This window comes from Phlebotomus argentipes, unplaced genomic scaffold, assembly GCF_947086385.1.
Source record: "Phlebotomus argentipes unplaced genomic scaffold, Phlebotomus argentipes genome assembly contig_35, whole genome shotgun sequence".
NCBI lineage: Eukaryota > Metazoa > Arthropoda > Insecta > Diptera > Psychodidae > Phlebotomus > Phlebotomus argentipes.
Window position 1 is genome coordinate 218,524 of NW_026776193.1, and position 17,728 is coordinate 236,251.

A 17,728-nucleotide genomic window follows, 5' to 3' on the forward strand; every position below is an offset into this window, starting at 1 on the left:
TTTCCAACACATTGGCCAGGAAAGCAGATCCAGCGCTTTCATCGATGCTCATCAAGTTCTGACTGAAGAGATATTTTCTGTCGAAGACAAGCTTGAGACTCTCCACGAACTGAGCAAAGTCCTTCCGGGACACGACGTGCCGGAGAAGCTCAGAGAAGTTCTCCAGAATCGCCCGTGAATGGGAGGAATCCGAGAGGCTTTGCTTCCGATTGAGCCAATTGCAAACCACCGCCATGTATTTGGTCAAATCCAGCAGCATCTTGAAGTGTTCCTGGGAAATCTCTGATTCCTTGATACACATGGCAGGCGTTATTGTCATCAAACTCGGCCAGAGGTCCTAAAAAATTAAAAACAAGGATTAATTTTTCAGCGCTTCAAAACAAAGTTTGCAGAATTTGCCTTGAATTTGTACAAAGCCATAACATAATTCCACAAATGCTTTATTGCCGTCCACTTTTTCTCCTTCAAAGTCTCCACAGCCCATGACGCCAGATCCGTGAACACTTCAACGTGCTTCTGATGCTTAAGAATATGCGTGGTGAGGAAAATCAGGATGTTTTTCACACAACTTTCCACATTCTTGTTGCTCTTCGTGAACACTTTGATTTCATCACATTTGGCATTACAGGCAGTTCTAATGTCCCCTTTCTCAACACTCGCACACCACTCTGCTAGTAATGCAGTAAAGTTGACTCTCGAACCCATTTCACTATCCTCATGCGTGCACTTGCAGGGAAATCCGAGGAAATTCACACCAAACAACTTTTCACAGATGCGGCGTTTCTTCTCGAATTCACGTTTGATTTTGACGTCTGTGTCTTTCGGACACCAGTCGCCATCAGCGCTGTTGTCGCTTTCATATAACCCGGTTGGAGAAGTCACAATTCTGCACGTTTTGCACAAATAGTCCAAAAAAGAATCCCAAAAGCATAATTTTCACCTATTTCCATTCTTAAGGGATCGAGAATTTTTTTTTTTAGTCAAATCTCCATTAATAACAAGTCGTGAAGGTTATTCACTGAATTCTTTTGCTCACTTTCGCCTCAGGACGAGTAGCAATTCGTCAGCGTTCGCGTGCGTTGAGTGCTGTCAGCCGGGCGCGATTCTGTTTTCCGTGCGCCTCAGAGGCAGAGTGTCAATCTCCGCGAGTTTTATTCAGCATTTCTTACATTTTCCGCATTTTTTCGTTTAGTGTTTAATTAATTTGTAGATTAACCCACCATGGAGCCCTACGATGTGATTGTCAACCAGCCGGTGGTGATCGACAACGTGAGTACGCGGCCGAAGTGTGCAATGTTGGCTGTTTTCACATGACATCACCCACCAAAGTGGGAGTCACACCTTCTCGCCGCTTTTTCCCCCATATTTCCCCCAATTTCCACCCTCAATCGCCCCCGAGAGTCTCACAGGAGATGATGTTCTTTGCAGGGATCGGGAATGATAAAGGCCGGCTTCGCGGGGGAGCAAATTCCCAAGTGCATTTTCCCCAACTAGTGAGTTTCTTCCGGACAGCGCGATGATGACGAGTTTCATTGCTTTTTTCTTGCCTCTCTTCCGCAGCATCGGCCGGCCGAAGCACGTGAGAGTGATGGCTGGGGCGCTGGAGGGTGATCTGTTCGTGGGGCCCAAGGCGGAGGAGCACAGAGGCTTGCTCAGCATACGTTATCCGATGGAGCACGGCATTGTGACTGATTGGAATGACATGGAGAGGATTTGGACGTACATTTACAGCAAAGTAAGGCCACAAAGTCCCTCTAATCACACTTAATTGATATGCCTCGTGTGTCTCAGGATCAATTGGCCACATTCTCAGAGGAGCATCCGGTTCTCCTCACGGAAGCGCCACTGAATCCCCGGCGAAATCGCGAAAAGGCAGCTGAAATCTTCTTCGAGACATTCAACGTTCCGGCTCTGTTTGTCTCCATGCAAGCAGTTCTCAGTTTGTAAGGCTGTCTTTCTGTGAGGCGCTTGCAAAATCCTGGCTAAAGTTGCTCTTCTGTTCCGTAGATACGCTACAGGTCGCGTGACAGGAGTGGTTCTGGATGCTGGAGACGGAGTGACTCACGCTGTGCCCATTTACGAGGGCTTCGCAATGCCGCACAGCATCATGAGAGTGGACATTGCCGGCAGGGATGTGACGAGACACTTGCGAGCGCTGATAAGGAAGGAGGGCTTCAATTTCCGCACAACAGCAGAGTTTGAGATTGTGAAGGCGATCAAGGAGAAAGCCTGCTATTTGGCCACGAATCCGCAGAAGGAGGAGACCATTGAGACGGAGAAAATACTCTACACTCTCCCTGATGGAAATACCATCGATGTGAGTGACTTTAAGAGATTCTTTGGGATCTTCAGCAATGAAAATCTTGAAACTTGTGTTTTTCAGATCGGCCCCGCACGATTCCGAGCGCCTGAAGTCCTGTTCAGGCCTGATCTCCTAGGCGAGGAGTGCGAAGGCATCCACGAAGTGCTTATGTACTCAATACAGAAGTCCGACATGGACCTGCGGAAGATGCTGTATCAGAATATCGTTCTCTCCGGAGGTTCGACGCTCTTCCGTGGCTTTGGCGATAGACTGTTGTCGGAAATTAAGAAACACGTGTCGAAAGACATGAAAATCAGGGTGAGAATAACCAGAAGTAACTCACTTTAGAGCATATATTGAAGGTCCTTTTCGTTTGCAGATTGCCGCGCCGCAGGAACGTCTCTACGCCACTTGGATGGGCGGCTCTATTCTGGCCTCTCTGGACACCTTCAAGAAGATGTGGATCTCCAAGCGAGAGTTCGACGAGGAAGGCCAGAGAGCAATACATCGCAAGACCTTTTAATTTATATCCTCAATTTTGCAATAGTTATTGAAATCTTTATTGTCATTATTAAATGCACAATTCATAAATTATTTTTGTCGCTTTTCAAATCATGGTCGTGTAATTTTACTCCTTGCTAAGTATAAAATACAATTAAAACATAATGTAAACTAAAAAACAAAAATATTATCGCCTGTCTTGAGGAGAAAAACAACTGAATTATATTTTGCATCATTTGAAGTGAAAGAGAGAAAAAAGTTAAACAATTTTCCGTGTTCCGGCGATGAAAAACAATGAAGAGCGCAAAGTTTGTAAAAGACGCATATTCTCATGTTTATAGATTAACTATAAGTGAATAATTGTGCTTTTTATATTACCTACAATTTATTTATAAAAACCAATATAACATGAATATAGAAAGTTCATAAATATCTCGGAGGAATATTTGCTGATGTGCTTTTGTTGCTGCTAAGGCGCGACAGTCGTTGATGTTTGAATCTCTCCGGCGGCGATATTTATCATCGACTCGCCGTGATTCGCCTTTGTTTTCATTTCCGTCCAAGAATGCTCATAAAGTGGCCGCAGTCTTGATTTATCCCCCGTTTCTCCCCTTGATACCATGGAAAACTCCCCAAAAGCACCACCAGGATTGCAGGCGCTCTTCAAGGAGTGCCACCGAGTGTATCCCGACCAGAAGAATCCGCTGCAAGTGAGCACAATCCTCAAATACTGGCTCGGCGGCAATGACGTCCTCGATTACATTTCACTGTACGACCACAAAGGCGATCCTGCCAGGGAAATCCCTCCTCACTGGCACTACGTGGCCTTCGGCTTGTCCGGTGAGTGGATCAACTTCCCCCAAAACGAACTCTAAATCACGAGAAAATCTCCCTGCAGATTTGCACGGCGACGGAAGAGTTCACATTCCTGAGCCTACGCTGGATCTGGAATTCCGTTCAGGAATGGGCTTCGAGTTGACATTTCGTCTCCTGAAAAGCAGCGATCCCAACCAGGGCCCACCAACGTGGCCAGCCAACCTGTTGCAGGACTTGGCGCGGTATGTCTTCAATTCCGGGAATCGCTTCTGCGTGGGCGACAACATTCCCTGGCCGAAGAAGTCCCTGGACAGCAGCAACTCCAAGATTAGTCACATGCTCATTGCCGAGGACGCTGAACTGAGGCGCACCGAGACGCCGTTCGGATGGGTGGATTTCTGCCAAATTGTCGGCGTGACGAGTGAAGAACTGGATCGAGCGTCGCGTTGGAATGGCAAAGGCGTCCTCAATCTTCTCAGAAACAATGTCACGTAAGGAAAAGTGAGAAAGGACTTCATTGAGATCATAATACAAGGTAAATACATTTCAGCACTGGCGGTGAATTCCTCATAACGGACATGAAGAGAGATAAGAGTGTGTTTGAGCTGTTTCCGGAGACTCTTCGTGAGCTCGAGGAAGATCTGGAGAGAGAAGGATCAGACTTAGTGGGTGTGAATGCTGAATTTATCTTTAAGGAGTTTGCGGGGGTGAGAAAAATACCACAAAGCGCTTTGTTTGACAGCAGAATCTCTAATTTTGTCTCTTGCGAGCAGTTCTCTATCAAGGAGGAAGTCGAGACTGAGGAACAGAGTGAGGATCCCACGATGAGCGTGAGCAGGGAGTTCGTGGCCATGAAGGCTGAGGAGTATTCGCCCTTCTCCACCTCCATGAGCACCAGCAATTCGCTCAGCATGAGCGGACCGATTGACTCGAAGCCCATGACGGGCCACACGGTGTCCCTCAGCGGACTCGAGCTCACCCTCGCGCCGTACGCGGCCAAATTCCTGGTGCTGGCCATAAAGGATCGCATCAGACACGGTCGCCACTTCACATTCAAGAGCCAAAATCTCGCCGTGACATTTGTGGCGGAATCCGTGACCGGAGCGATGGTGAATCGCCGCAATCCGTACGTGGTGATTGGCTACTGGATGCAGCTTCTCATCCCCGACGACCTCGTGCCACGCATGCTGACATCCTTTGAAGGCATCACCGAGAATTCCGACCACCTCAATCTCCCCACGACATTCGAATTCCTCGACAAGGGCCTGAAAATCATCATCGACAACATCGCCAAGCCGCGTCTGACTGAATCGAAAAACTCCCTGCCATGAAATTGTGCCTTTCATTTACTTAAAATATCATCATGTACTAAAAAGCCACCTTTTTATCTCGTCCGCAAATTTTCCTCTCCCTCCCCATGAAGAATTTAATATTAGAGGTATTATATTATATATATATACGAGAGAGTGAATAACACATTTTCTTTGATGGCGCGCACGAAACTTCCTCAATTTTCTCATCATCTTCTTATTACATTTTATCTGAAATTAATTCATCATTTAGGCCAACATCAATCACCCGACGATGAGGCGAGCGAGGCCTTCCGTGGGTGAGACACAAGTGCCACCGTTTTGTTGTGTTTTGCGTGTTTTTGGCCCTCTAATCGCGCACCCGAGAGATTCGCCCAACCCCAGCCAATATGCCGACAGAGAGAGAAAGAGAGAGAGAGAGAGCATTTATTAAGCGGCACATAAAAAGCATTCCGTTCTTCTCAAAGAGCCAAAACCTCTGCCGAGGGTGGGTTGAGTGGGGCGAGGGCGACGCTAAATTTGTCAAGAGTATAAAGTGGGGCGAAAAAGTTGGGCCAGAGACGATGACAGAGGGTGGATGATGAGATCAACTCTCATATACATTTTTGCCGTGTCAAGTAATGCCTTAACAATAAAGATATCCACAGACATAGTCGGAGTTTGATGGATTTAACCCTTACAAGACGATAAGAAATTGAGTCATCTTGAGATTACAGAGTTTTTTCCGCTCTTAACACTTCACAGACTTTATTCCACGTCTTATTCCACGTTTTATTTGTGTTTATTTATTTTTTTTTTAGGTTTGTACGGTGGATTTTTTGGTTATAGTTTATTATTTTCATTAATTTTTGGGATAATTTGTCAAATGTCTTTAGAATTGAGGTTTATTTTATGGAACCAAAGTTTTTTTGGTAGTTTTTCTATTATGTCCGTAATGTATTTTTCTTTCACAAATTGTTTACAGGGTTAATTCTATTAAATTTTTGATATAAAGTTGAAAAACAAGGAAAAGAGTGGTTTTAAGAAGAACCAGACACTTTAGTTATAGTGTTCAATTCCGTTTTCTCAACAGGGAAGCACACAAGCTGTGCATGTCAATCAATGTGGGCGGGGCTTGCGAATGGGAGGGGCTTAGACAGTATTCTGTCTCACAGAGAAAAACGACATTGAAATTTTACTCGACGTCTCTGTATATATGTGTTTTTTTCACTCATTTACCATGTTGTGTGTCAAATCTGTGTCTAATAAAAGTCACATCACCAGGGCAGACGAGAGGCGAACAGGGGTGGAAGTGATATGTCAGACAGAAGGACCATTATTATCCTCTTAAAACCCCGTCTGTTATTAGATAATTTTTGTGCACAATAAAATGTTCCGCGTCACTTGGCGAAGAGAGACAGACAAATTGAGGTGGAATTACACAATTACAACACTTTCTCAATCCTCAACATCGGTCCAGATTGAAGATGAATGCCTGTGTAGAATGTGAGATTTTGGCCCGAGAATTGAGAAGAGCTGAATATTTATTAGGGGTGGTGGTAATGAGGGTGGAAAAAGAGCTGCGTTTCGTGCGAAATTCAATGATTTGATTCTTAATGTGTGCCCCGCTTTCGGCTCTTTTTTCTCCAAACACCGATTGTGTATACACAAGAGGGACAGATCTTGACTGGAGCGGGCGAGAGGGATGAAAAAAGCAGTTAAAGTGGGTGGAATGATTGGGTGGGATGATGTAGCTGTGGAATGCTTGGTATTTCAATTAATCCCTCCGGAATCGAGCGAGAGCAAGAGAGAGAGAGAACGACCGACGGTGCTCTCTTTATGTTGCCAACTAAACTATGTTACAGTATTTTTCTGCACATGTACATAACACTCAAGAGTACATTTCAATTCTATGGCCAGAGGAGGACTCAGACACCAATTAGAGTCATTTGTCACTTCATTTACCTGCCACGGGATTAATGAAATTTTCCATCAATTAACTCGTCCAGATGCTAATTTTTCCCACCCACGATTAACGTTGCTTTCGAAAAGGTAAAAGTCACAACTTAACAGACAAGAAGATTATCTTCAGATCTCACTGTTGAATCCCTGTTTTGCTTTATTTGGCAGACTTTCGAAACATTTCTCTTCTAATTGCCATAACAATGCGACTCTGCATCAACAATCCCTGCAAACTCGCACACAACTTTGATCTCCGCAACATGAATCTCTAATCCGCCCTCGTCTGGTCTCGTCATAGAGCAATTTGGCGAAGGAGAATTTCCGTGCGCATTTCTCTAAAATGCATTTTCCACGCTGAACAGTTTGATCTGCTGTCTTACTGTTTTTTCTTCACTGGAACCTTAGAAAAATCTGTCCCAACATTCATCACTGGCTGATTAGAAGACATAAAACACTCTTTTTCAAATTAACCCGCTCAATTTAGTCCCCTTGATTGAAAAAAAAGCAACAATATCAACCCCTTTGCGTTCAGCGGAGGAAAATGGTGCAGAAGATATCATTAGAGGAATTTAATTGCCACTGAGAAATGTCGTGAATTGAGAGGGATGGAATCAAAAAGTGATACATATTAAAAATCCATGTCCTCACGACTTAACACGTGTTCCGCACCCCTTAACAATTCCCCCGGGATTCAGCGATAAATCCATTTCACGCAGTTCCGCCAAAACAGGCTCATGATTAAATTTTGGGGTGCAACATTTGACTTTCTCCACCCTCGCCAATGTTGCACAGCGTGTACAATTGAAAATATGATGATTCGTCAGGGTAATTTTGCCGGTTTTTCTGTACTGAAGGGTGGCAAACAAAAATATTTGTGCAATGGTGGAAAAATCAACAAAAGGTAATGCGTGATAAATTTCATAACGAGATAAATGACAAATTACCCCTAAATGAGCACGTGGCCACAATTAATATTCATTCACCCGCAGGGAAATTACTTGTACGCATTTAAGACATCATTAGATTGCTTTCCATTTCACCCAGCGCCGCTCACCTTCCCCGCCTTTCCCGGGGGGGGTTGCTTGGTTGGTTCTGTGTGTGACGACAGAAGGAGAAAGTGAGACACTGGCGAAAGGAATTTTGATCATGCCAGTAATTTACCAAATCTTCTTACCTGTCACTCTGTCAACATACTCTATGTGTTCACTTTCTCCCAAAACAATTCACCCCCACACAAACAAACACTCATCTCAGCCCCCCCAATTCGAGGCGGGCCTCGAGAATACACAAGAAGCTGAAGCACCCCCTCAACAATCACTCCAAACTCTCAAGCACACACACGATTCACCGCAAGATTGTATTAATATCGGGCATTGGAGACTATTTGTTGCCATCTAACAATGCTATTTATCCATCCACACGATTAGACACGCTTAATATGTCATCCCTGGAAAAATCCAGTCCTCGTTATTATCCCAAAATCCTCTGTTTTGCTCCTCCTCTGTTGTCCACCCAGTCCAAGTCCAGCAAAACTACAAATGCGCTTCAGAGGACAAAGGATTAAATTGCGATTGTCCCTGGAAACTCAGCGCATTTAATTGGCGACTCTGTGAGCGTTAATTAAACAAATGTATTTTTCACGGTTATCATCTACCTCTGGCCAAATGGATTCACTCTTGTGTCCATTGCACAACCGAAAGCCGATTAAAATGCCAGTTTTGCAACATCACAGACAAAATCCACCCACATGAAGTTTTCCCTCCAAATCTATTCTTTTCCACTCCCCCCCGAAAATTAAACACATTCTCAAAGGGACCAGAAATTCATAAAGCACCGCCGCCACTTGAAAATACTCTCCAAACTTCATGTGATTTTTGGATCACTCTGTTGGCTCTCAAATTGTTTATTAATTTCCCAACCTCGGAAAATGGCATTTTGGCCAGAAATGAATAAACGTCGAGAGTTGCAAATATCAACATTTTCGGCAAATTATAATTCAAATATTAATTAAAAGACCAAACGCGAGTGGACTTCGCGGTGTGTTGAGGATTTTCTCAATATCCTTTTAATCCTTTCCTTAGTCGACTTTTAAGGGGTTGAGATAATCATTATTGGCAGAAAATTTTCATAATTGCAGTTGGAAATCTTACAAATTATAAGCAAAATGTACAGGAAAAGTGTGAAAAGTTGCTTTTATGGAATTTTTACGATCAAAAGCCGACTTTTTGTACTTAATATCGTGAGTTCGTCTATTAATTTTCCATATTACAGTTAATATTTCAACAACTAAGCAATGAAATCAACTGCCAAGTAAAGAAAATTATTGGAATTTTATCTCTTTCAACGAAATCGACCTTTTTACGCGGTCAATTGTATTCCAAACTCTTTTCCTGGGATAAGAGGTCCTTCTGGTCATTACACACCCCAAATTAATTTAAAATTCATTAAGAATCCAAAACATATTTAAGTTGGACGATTGATTGCTGCTTTGGTTCAGTTTTGATACCACAAAGAAATGAAGGATTACGCCGAATGTCTTCAAACTTGGCATGATAAATCCTCATTAATGAGGGAAAATTGGTGGAAAAATTCAAACCCCCGTTTGGCCTTATTTGATTCGGAGTCACTGTAATCAATATAATGGAAATTGAAGTCTTTAACTTCAAATCGCTTTAGTGAAGAATGTCAATTTTTTATTTTTAATAGCTGAATTGCAATATTTCTCCTCCCTTTTCGCAATCTCTAGAGTTTAATGTTGCGACAGTGAAATGAATTGCAATACAATTTCACTGTATTGTCAGCGCATTCGTCGGAAATCACGTAATTTAATCATCCCTTTGCCCACATCTGAAAATATTGAAATATCAATGCTATTGTTATGCACATCAATCATAAAGTCCCAAATTAAATTTGTCACATTTAATTAGAGATGATTAGTAATTTTGTGCATTGCTTTTTCGGTGAAATCATTCAAATAACATTCAAAACCACAAACTATCAGTGAAAACTCCGCAATTCTATCATTGCAACCACATTGTTTTCCTCTTTGTGGCATTTCTGTATATTGCAAATTTTACTTAATTGGCTCAGTTTTTCCGATACTTCGAGGGGTTGGAGATAAAAGCAGAAAGTGAAGACAAAGTTTATTGTCGGCTTTTTTTGTCCTGACTGAGAATTCGCACGGCGAAGAGACAAAGAATTCTATGTGAGCCACCTTATGAGCATGAAGGAGAGATAATGAAATAATTTCCAAGCCAGAATTTACACCAGAGTCGCACTCATTCACACTCAGTCTTCGTGGCGAAATTGCTCGCGTCCAGGGAGAGAGAGAATCTCAAATGAGACACTCTGGGATGAATAGATTGTATCGCTTTTATGTTAATTTTCTCAGCAAGAGATATTAGAGTTAATGGAAAATTCCACACTGTCGAGGCGAACGCGTTAATGAAAAGCATTTCGCGATGTTTCCACCCATAATGGAAAATTAAATTTTCCAATAGATAACATAAAAGACCAGCGCCAGAGAGACTCCCAACGATGAAGATATGCTTTTGTCGAACGTGAATTTATATAATCTGCAGCCAGAGAGCGAGCGGGGCAAATATTGGGCGAAGGGTGGGCGGTTTTTCCGCTATGGAACTCGCCAACATTGTGTGGCAGCATAATTTCCATGGCTGGGAGAACTTTTTAGATGAGACAATTGATGCAAAATTCACCGTGCATTTTCGTCCTTCGAAGGAATGATGAAATATTGAATTTTTTTCTTTATTTATTTATTCGCCTCGTGCAAAGGCACACTTTTATTAATATAATAAAATACTACAAAACCATCCTCAAACACACAGAGTGTATTTGTGGTGATGAGCAGAAACTTTTATCCTCTCTCTTTCGCCCCATTCGCAACAACGCATGCGTTCAAATTTGGCCTTTTTCCCACCCGGGAAGGGAGAAAATCCACCAAAGAGGAAGGATATGGAAAAATTCCGGGAAATGTAGGCGTGTTCAGAGCAATTTTGAATTGTTTATTCTTCATTCGCGTTCCATAACGCATTCATCAGACCATGGAAAAGTGGAAAAGTGGCGCGCGGGTGGGAGAAAAACATCTCAATCCGCCATCATCATTTAGTATGATGTGGTTTTACCATTCCACAAGTATTTTTCCACCCACAAAATCCCAAGATTGGGGCTTGTAAAAAGGGGTTGCGCGCAAGAGGAAAGACACACGGCGGAAGAGTGCGGAAGACTTCAAAAGGAAAATATATATCTCACGAGTGCAAGATGAGCAACAATTCAATCTTTTCCTCCTCATTCAGCATTCCATTATTCCATATTGCATTTTCCCTTTTCGCTGATGGATTGAAAAAGCTTTTTCTCGCTGCAAAGCGTGCATCAGAATGTGCTAAATTACTTGCAAATCCGCGTTCTGCATTTAGCATTTTATTTTTGCCATGCAATCTCTCTCACAGCGCACAATTTCGCCATGATATTGCCAATCCTTTTGATTACTCAACTATGAACAAAAATTTTAATAATATCCCGAAAAATCTTTCCTGCCATCGCGCATCGCTATATTGAATAGAGAGAGAGAGAGAGAGATTTTTCCGATTTTTCAGTTCGGTGCATTTCTTCCTTCTATCAACGCTGCAAATTTTCATGCCGCAGAACAATATTTTTATTAATATTCTACGTCAAAAAAGGACCCACGAACGACAGTGTGTGTGTGTGTAGAAAAAAATCCTCTCAACCCAAACAATTTGCCATGCACGCGAGCATCGGAAGCGCGCGCGCTCCTCGAAAATACACGATGATGATGGAATGGCGAAAAGAGAAAAGTTGGAAACAAATAAAAATCAGCTTTTTGCGTTCCGCTTTGGCTGGGGCAAAAAGGCGCGCCTGGAGGAAAGTTTTGAGGTGGTATTTTTAATTTTTCCTCATAAATATTCCATGCGGCAAAAGGCAAGCGCACGAAAATATTCATAGAAAACCAAACAACACTCGATTTTTCATTACAGAAATATTTTATGAAAATACTTTCATCATCGCACAAAACCACCCCCGCCGAAAAAGCCCACCTTTTCCACCCAAAACACACACACACAACACTCCATTTATCTTCCACAAATGGAATTCCAATTCCAACCATTAATTTCGCTCCTTTTTCCTTTAGCCGCCAGATATTTAGATTAACTTTTTGTACTTGTGCGCATCAAAAAGCCGTCCATTCTTTCAAATATCTCATGTGGCTTTTTGATAAAAGGAGAAAATGTGTTTTTGCTCTCTTATTAAAATTCTCTTTTGCACTGAATTTTCATCATCATCATCAACAACATTTTCTGCTGTTGTATATGTATGAACAAAGGCGAAATTTAATTTGATCTTGAATATTGGACGCTCCATCCGAAATTGCAGAAGCAAAATATGCGCTTGTGCCAATTTCATGAGAAAATAGTGAAAATAGTCTAAAAACTGGGTGAAAAAGAACAATTCCCACTCAAACGAAGAATGTTAAAAATGTGTTATATTAGTTTAAAACAGTCTTTTATATTCTGAGTAACACAAGTTGGGCTTAAAATGGCGATTATGTTAGAAATTTCACCGTTTGTGATATTTTCAATGCTGGTTAACACATGTTAAGTCATTGTGTAATCTTAAAACAACCTTCAGAGGTTATTTTAATGTGTCAAAAGTATAGTGACAGATCAAAAACTGTTAAAACGTTGTAAAAATGGATGAATCTGTGATTGTGGCGCTAATTTTCAAACATGATCATGAAATATATTTGCTGTAAATTATTTTTATTGTGAATTTACTAATTATTTACTTGTATTTTAACATCTTTTTGGCAAATCTTTCTCTTCTTCTCTAACACAATTTGCAATCGCTTAAAATCCATTAATACTCTTTTAGCGAAAATAGCAAGAGTAGTTTTTCCTTATTGATTTCGAATGTTAATCTTTTACATCTTTGAAATTTAACATTCATCAGTTTGAGTGGGAATCGCTCCACAAATCGCCGTTTTGTCCAAGAAAATTTTTATTTTGGTCATTTTGTGCCCGAAATCTCATGTTTCTAAGTCAAAATTTTGCTTAAAATCCAAATTGAAGTTTGATTATAAATAAATTTCGACAGAAAATCGTCCATAAGTAGAAATTGCTGGAAGCTGAACATCGTTCGTTTGAGTAAAAACCCATAAAAATGATTCTGTATGAAGATGAATTGACTCTCGTTATAGAATTCTAGATTTAACACTCAACAAAAACCACATTTTCAAACTGGAGAATTTGCAAAGCTAATTGAAAGAAAAAGCATAAATTATTGACGCTTATTTTGGTCGACCATAATTAAATTGAATTCATTCACCACAATAAAATCAGTTTGGGGTTTTCCTACTTTCATCTGCCGTGCGCTTTTCCAACCGCTCTCCCCAAATTTTCTCCCTCGAATCCTTTGTTACTCTCGGATGGTAAATACAGCGGAAGCACACAGAGCTTTTATGATACCTCATCTCTCACCACGACCCTTCATTGAGATTGGGGTGGAAAAGGGGCGGAGTCTCGTGTCTATATCACTCGCCAGAGTTGGATTCTGTCTCTCAGCGGGTGTTTTTCTCTTTTTTTCTGTTCAATTGGAGTTCGAAATGGGAGTTTGAGGGTCAAAATTGGCAAATTCAGTGGAGTTTTTGTGGGTTTTCGAGGGTAATTTTTTGAAGAAAGTGTGGAACTCTCGGGAAAATCGTGCTTGTCTCTGTGTTGGGAAAGCGACAGGGGAAATTGTGTTGGCCATTGTGGAGATGCGCACTCAGAATGGGGATGTCAATGATGGCACACACTACCATGTTAAATCAAGACCATCTTCGCTCCCCATTTTATAATAAAGGGGGTATATTAGCGTAATAATTATTGAGCACACCACGTATTCCGTCACTGGCTTCCGTCGCGACAACACCATCTCTTGGCCTGGGCGTCAGAGAACGTCCTCGGGATTTCCACACCACACACTTCTGCAGAGCCAGACAAATCATTCCGTGTGTGAGCTTGGCCAGGAGCGAACGTGTGTCTTGTGGCTCTGGCTATTAAAAGAGTTGATTTTCTGTGAAGTGTATCTTCGCCACTCTTTCCCAAAACTCTTAAATGACTTCAAAGTTAATAAGATATTCGACTGTGTTCCTGTTCTTATTATTATTCCAACTCTAAATCCAACAGCAACATTGTGCTTATAAGCCCAGAACATTTTTCGGGTGCTCCATAATTGATATAAATTATGATAATTCCTCTTGCTCTTTTGTCACATTATTTCATGATTATAAGGTGAGGAGAATTATCTTACATTTCATAGATAGTTGCATCGGTAAATTGTGCTGTGAAGGTGTTGAAGTTAATTTCACAGAGTTTTCCCTCTTCGAAAAAAGCCACCAAAAACGACCCAAAAACCATTGTCTCAAATTCTTCTACAACACCAGCAAACAAGAGTGGCAATAGAGACCTTCAGTTTTAGAAATAAGCAGTGACAAAGTGGGTGTTTGTGAATTGTGAGGGTGAACCGAAGCTATTTGGATGTGCATCTTCAGGAAGGCGGAACGACTGAGGCAAATTTTGTAAAGATTTTCTCTCTTTTTACCCACACACAAAGCAAGAGGAAAAACACCCAGAAAAAGAAAAGAACTCACCGCAAAGCCACCGAAGAGACACGCAGAATAGTTAGATAAATAGTTATAGTGAAAAGAGACAAAAGGAAGTCTCAACAGCAGCAGAAAAAAAATTAATATACAAGGTATATTAAAATACCACCACCATTCGCGCAAACAATAGTTTCGAATGCGGGTAAATTAATATGTGTTTACCTAATATCGCAGTTTTATTGTAATTACAATTCAGTGTTTGTCGTTGCACTTGTATCGTGTTTCGGGGAGTTGAAATAGTGAAGCGCCAAGCTTGAAAGTGGTCAGGAATACATCCGCCCGAAGACATCCAGTGCTTCAAAGGGAAGCTGTACAGAGATTTTTCTTTTTTGTGAAAAGGAAACCCGAGTAAGAATCGCTCTGTGATCATCATCAAGTGGACAATTGCGCGCCCCGTAAATGCATTTACGGTAAAGTGATTAAGTATGGTTGTTAAATGAGAAGCAAAGAAAATTGAGTAACTAAATCCAAAGCGACACTCTTTTTCTGGGGCCTCCTCAATAGCGCCAACTTATGGTGGTTGGTGTAGTCGCGTTACATTGATTACCGTGCGCGCGGGTGCATTCTAGAGCCCACACAGAAGAGAGGCACAGAAGCACGCAGAAAGTGTTGGTGTGAACTCACAAGAAATGATTCATCCGTCGACAAAATACCCGTCAAATCCTCTATCGCACTTCCTGTCCGGCGTCTCCACGCCCGGCCCCATCGCCAGCCACCATCATCCACCCGTGCAGACCCTGAGTGATCTCGAGAATGGCCACAACACACCCCTCGAGGTGGTGAACGGCAGCATTGGCAAGTCCTTCACCATTGCCGCAATCTTGGGCTTGAAGAAGAATGCCGCAGCTGCCGCTGCTGCGGCCGCAGACAACAACAATCGCTCCTTCGAGGACGTCATGAATCTCTCGCTCAACCACAACATGTCCAGCGACAGCTCGAAGAGTGTTGGCCACTTTGCCGACAACCAGAGATTGATCAGTCTCGGCGCGAGCAATCTGCCCCGACTTCCGGGCATCTCGACACTCTCGCCGCACTACGCGCATCACCCACCGTCTGCCCTGCAGAGTCTCCAGCAACTGCACCAGCAGCACTCGTCATCAGCAGCCAATCACCTCAACTTCCACCAGCGCGAGCGGAACAGAAGCGGTAAGAAGTTTATCGTGCAGATCAATGAAATCGTTCGTTCATGCAATTTTTGCATAAACTGTTGATATGATTTAGCTGAAAATTTCAGCGTGCTCGAAAATCTGCTCACAAAAGTGCTTATTTGAGGTCAAAATATTAGCATAACTAGCGATGCTGAGAAAAGCGCATTTACCTGCTCGATATCTAAGCAGGAAGTGGACGGAACAGGCGATAAATTTGCTCAATATTGTAGTCAAATATGCTTTAGTTCCTTACTTTGACTCAGCAGTAAATCAGCTGAAAAATATGCCGATTTTAGGTCAATGTGTTCACTGGGATATAAAGTCTCTCACAGATCATTTGAACTGGAGAAATTTGTGACTTTTATCCTCAAAATTCCTACTGGAAATTAGGCTTAGAATTTATTTTCAAGCCGCATTACTTCTAATTTCCTCTTTTTCGCTCACATTCTAGAGCACAGTGTGTCGAAAAAGTCCTCGATGAAGAGCAAAAGAGTGCGAACGATCTTCACTCCGGAACAATTGGAGCGACTTGAGGCGGAATTCGAGAGGCAGCAGTACATGGTGGGACCTGAGCGGCTGTATCTGGCACACACTCTTCAGCTCACAGAAGCCCAGGTCAGAGAGAGAGAGAGTGCCAAATGGACCGGCAGAAGGGACGCTAAAGACATATTCTTTGTTCCCCCAAAACACAGGTGAAGGTCTGGTTCCAGAATCGACGGATAAAGTGGAGGAAGCACCATCTGGAGCTGACACAGCAACGACTGGCCATCCTGCGACAGAGTCAAATGACTGCTTCCGGTGCTGCAGCGATCAGCAATGCCCTGCCGTCCGTGGAGACGGACTTGGGCACCTGCAGCGACTCCATGGAGGCCACGAGTGGCCAGGAGGACAACTGAGATATGACTGGCGGAGCCACAAACCAAAGTACAGGGAGTTTCATCACACTAGCGTTTGAATGTACATAAGAAAAAATCACTTGTAAATATTTCTAACTCACCATTAAATGAAAGAAATGATGTGGAAGTTGGGCGTGACTTAATCGTTCTCCTCAATCTCTTCGGTATCTGCATTCTGCAGAGTGAACTTCAGTGCGAAATCCTCCTCGACATCCGCCATCCGGAGAAAATCCTTGTTTGTGCAGCCAACATAGGGACATCTGCAAATACAGCCGTGTTTCTTAGACTCTAGAAAACTGGATTAAATGGGGAGAATCGCTTGCCTGACTCTTGGATTCATCTTGATCACATTCATCAAACTGTCCTTGTCATAGACGTGATTGCATTTCCTGTTCCTCACTGGATGAACTAGAGATTTCTTCGTGAAAGGATCAGTTCTCTGGATATCTCCCGTGACTGTCATGCCCTCATCCGAAGTGGTCGTAGGCAAAACTGGAAGGAGAGAAGCAAATAAAGCCGGAACATTAAGAAATCCTTCACAATTTTACCCTTTTTATCAAAATTCTCCAAGAATCTCTCAAATTCACGAACTCTTCTGGTGTCCGACGTATCGACGGTAATCTTCTCGACCGCCTTGAGGAACTCCTGGAAGAAAAAACATCCCTTTAATCGTGGAATTGATAAGAGATTGCTTTCCGGATACCTCTTTGAAGACAGTTGAAGATTGGTGTGTCTTTGTCTTGTCGAGGCACTTCATGATCTCTTCACCCTCAAGCTCACAAGCGGCCATCCTGCTGATCATGACGCGAGACTTTTCCTTCATCATTGAAACTGGGAAGAAATCGAAGAAATCATTGAATTTTGTGATTTTAAGGTAAGACAACATAACCACAATCAAAGTTTTACCAAAATCCTCGTCATCCTCGATATTGAACATGGCAAATTCCAATGTTCTCACGATGCTATTGGTCACTTTATCCGCTGCCAGACTGATTTCGTCCATCCTGCGAATGATTTTGGAGCAGAAATGAGGATTTGTAGATTTTCCAAGACAGCACTTTGCGCGATTAGCGGGAAATTGTGGACGTCACGCAATTCACCTCTTGCCCCTCTTTTGTCGCAAATTCCCCACTTTA

General features: G+C 42.4%; 4 protein-coding genes across 4 annotated transcripts; 3 read left to right on the forward strand and 1 right to left on the reverse strand.

The window, feature by feature from the left end:
* The first annotated feature begins 1,111 nt into the window (after positions 1-1,111).
* LOC132264434 (actin-related protein 1) lies at positions 1,112-3,239 on the forward strand. Its single transcript, XM_059764649.1, has 7 exons — positions 1,112-1,269; positions 1,429-1,493; positions 1,561-1,735; positions 1,792-1,943; positions 2,008-2,317; positions 2,384-2,620; positions 2,682-3,239. Exons 1-7 carry the CDS (start codon positions 1,222-1,224, stop codon positions 2,823-2,825), a joined length of 1,131 nt encoding a protein of 376 aa, XP_059620632.1. The 5' UTR covers positions 1,112-1,221; the 3' UTR covers positions 2,826-3,239.
* A 113-nt stretch (positions 3,240-3,352) lies between these two features.
* Positions 3,353-5,570, forward strand: LOC132264459 (suppressor of fused homolog). The gene is made up of 4 exons (XM_059764679.1): positions 3,353-3,643; positions 3,702-4,110; positions 4,170-4,326; positions 4,393-5,570. Exons 1-4 carry the CDS (start codon positions 3,424-3,426, stop codon positions 4,948-4,950), a joined length of 1,344 nt encoding a protein of 447 aa, XP_059620662.1. The 5' UTR covers positions 3,353-3,423; the 3' UTR covers positions 4,951-5,570.
* Positions 4,152-17,701, reverse strand: LOC132264461 (uncharacterized). Its single transcript, XM_059764681.1, has 6 exons — positions 17,499-17,701; positions 17,296-17,423; positions 17,141-17,237; positions 16,916-17,084; positions 16,694-16,852; positions 4,152-4,260 (listed from the first exon to the last, which is right to left on the reverse strand). The coding sequence occupies exons 1-5, from the start codon at positions 17,593-17,595 to the stop codon at positions 16,732-16,734; spliced, it is 612 nt and encodes a 203-aa protein (XP_059620664.1). The 5' UTR covers positions 17,596-17,701; the 3' UTR covers positions 4,152-4,260; positions 16,694-16,731.
* LOC132264460 (homeobox protein Hox-C4) lies at positions 15,165-16,685 on the forward strand. Its single transcript, XM_059764680.1, has 3 exons — positions 15,165-15,694; positions 16,148-16,311; positions 16,389-16,685. The coding sequence occupies exons 1-3, from the start codon at positions 15,178-15,180 to the stop codon at positions 16,590-16,592; spliced, it is 885 nt and encodes a 294-aa protein (XP_059620663.1). The 5' UTR covers positions 15,165-15,177; the 3' UTR covers positions 16,593-16,685.
* Positions 17,702-17,728: the final 27 nt, after the last annotated feature.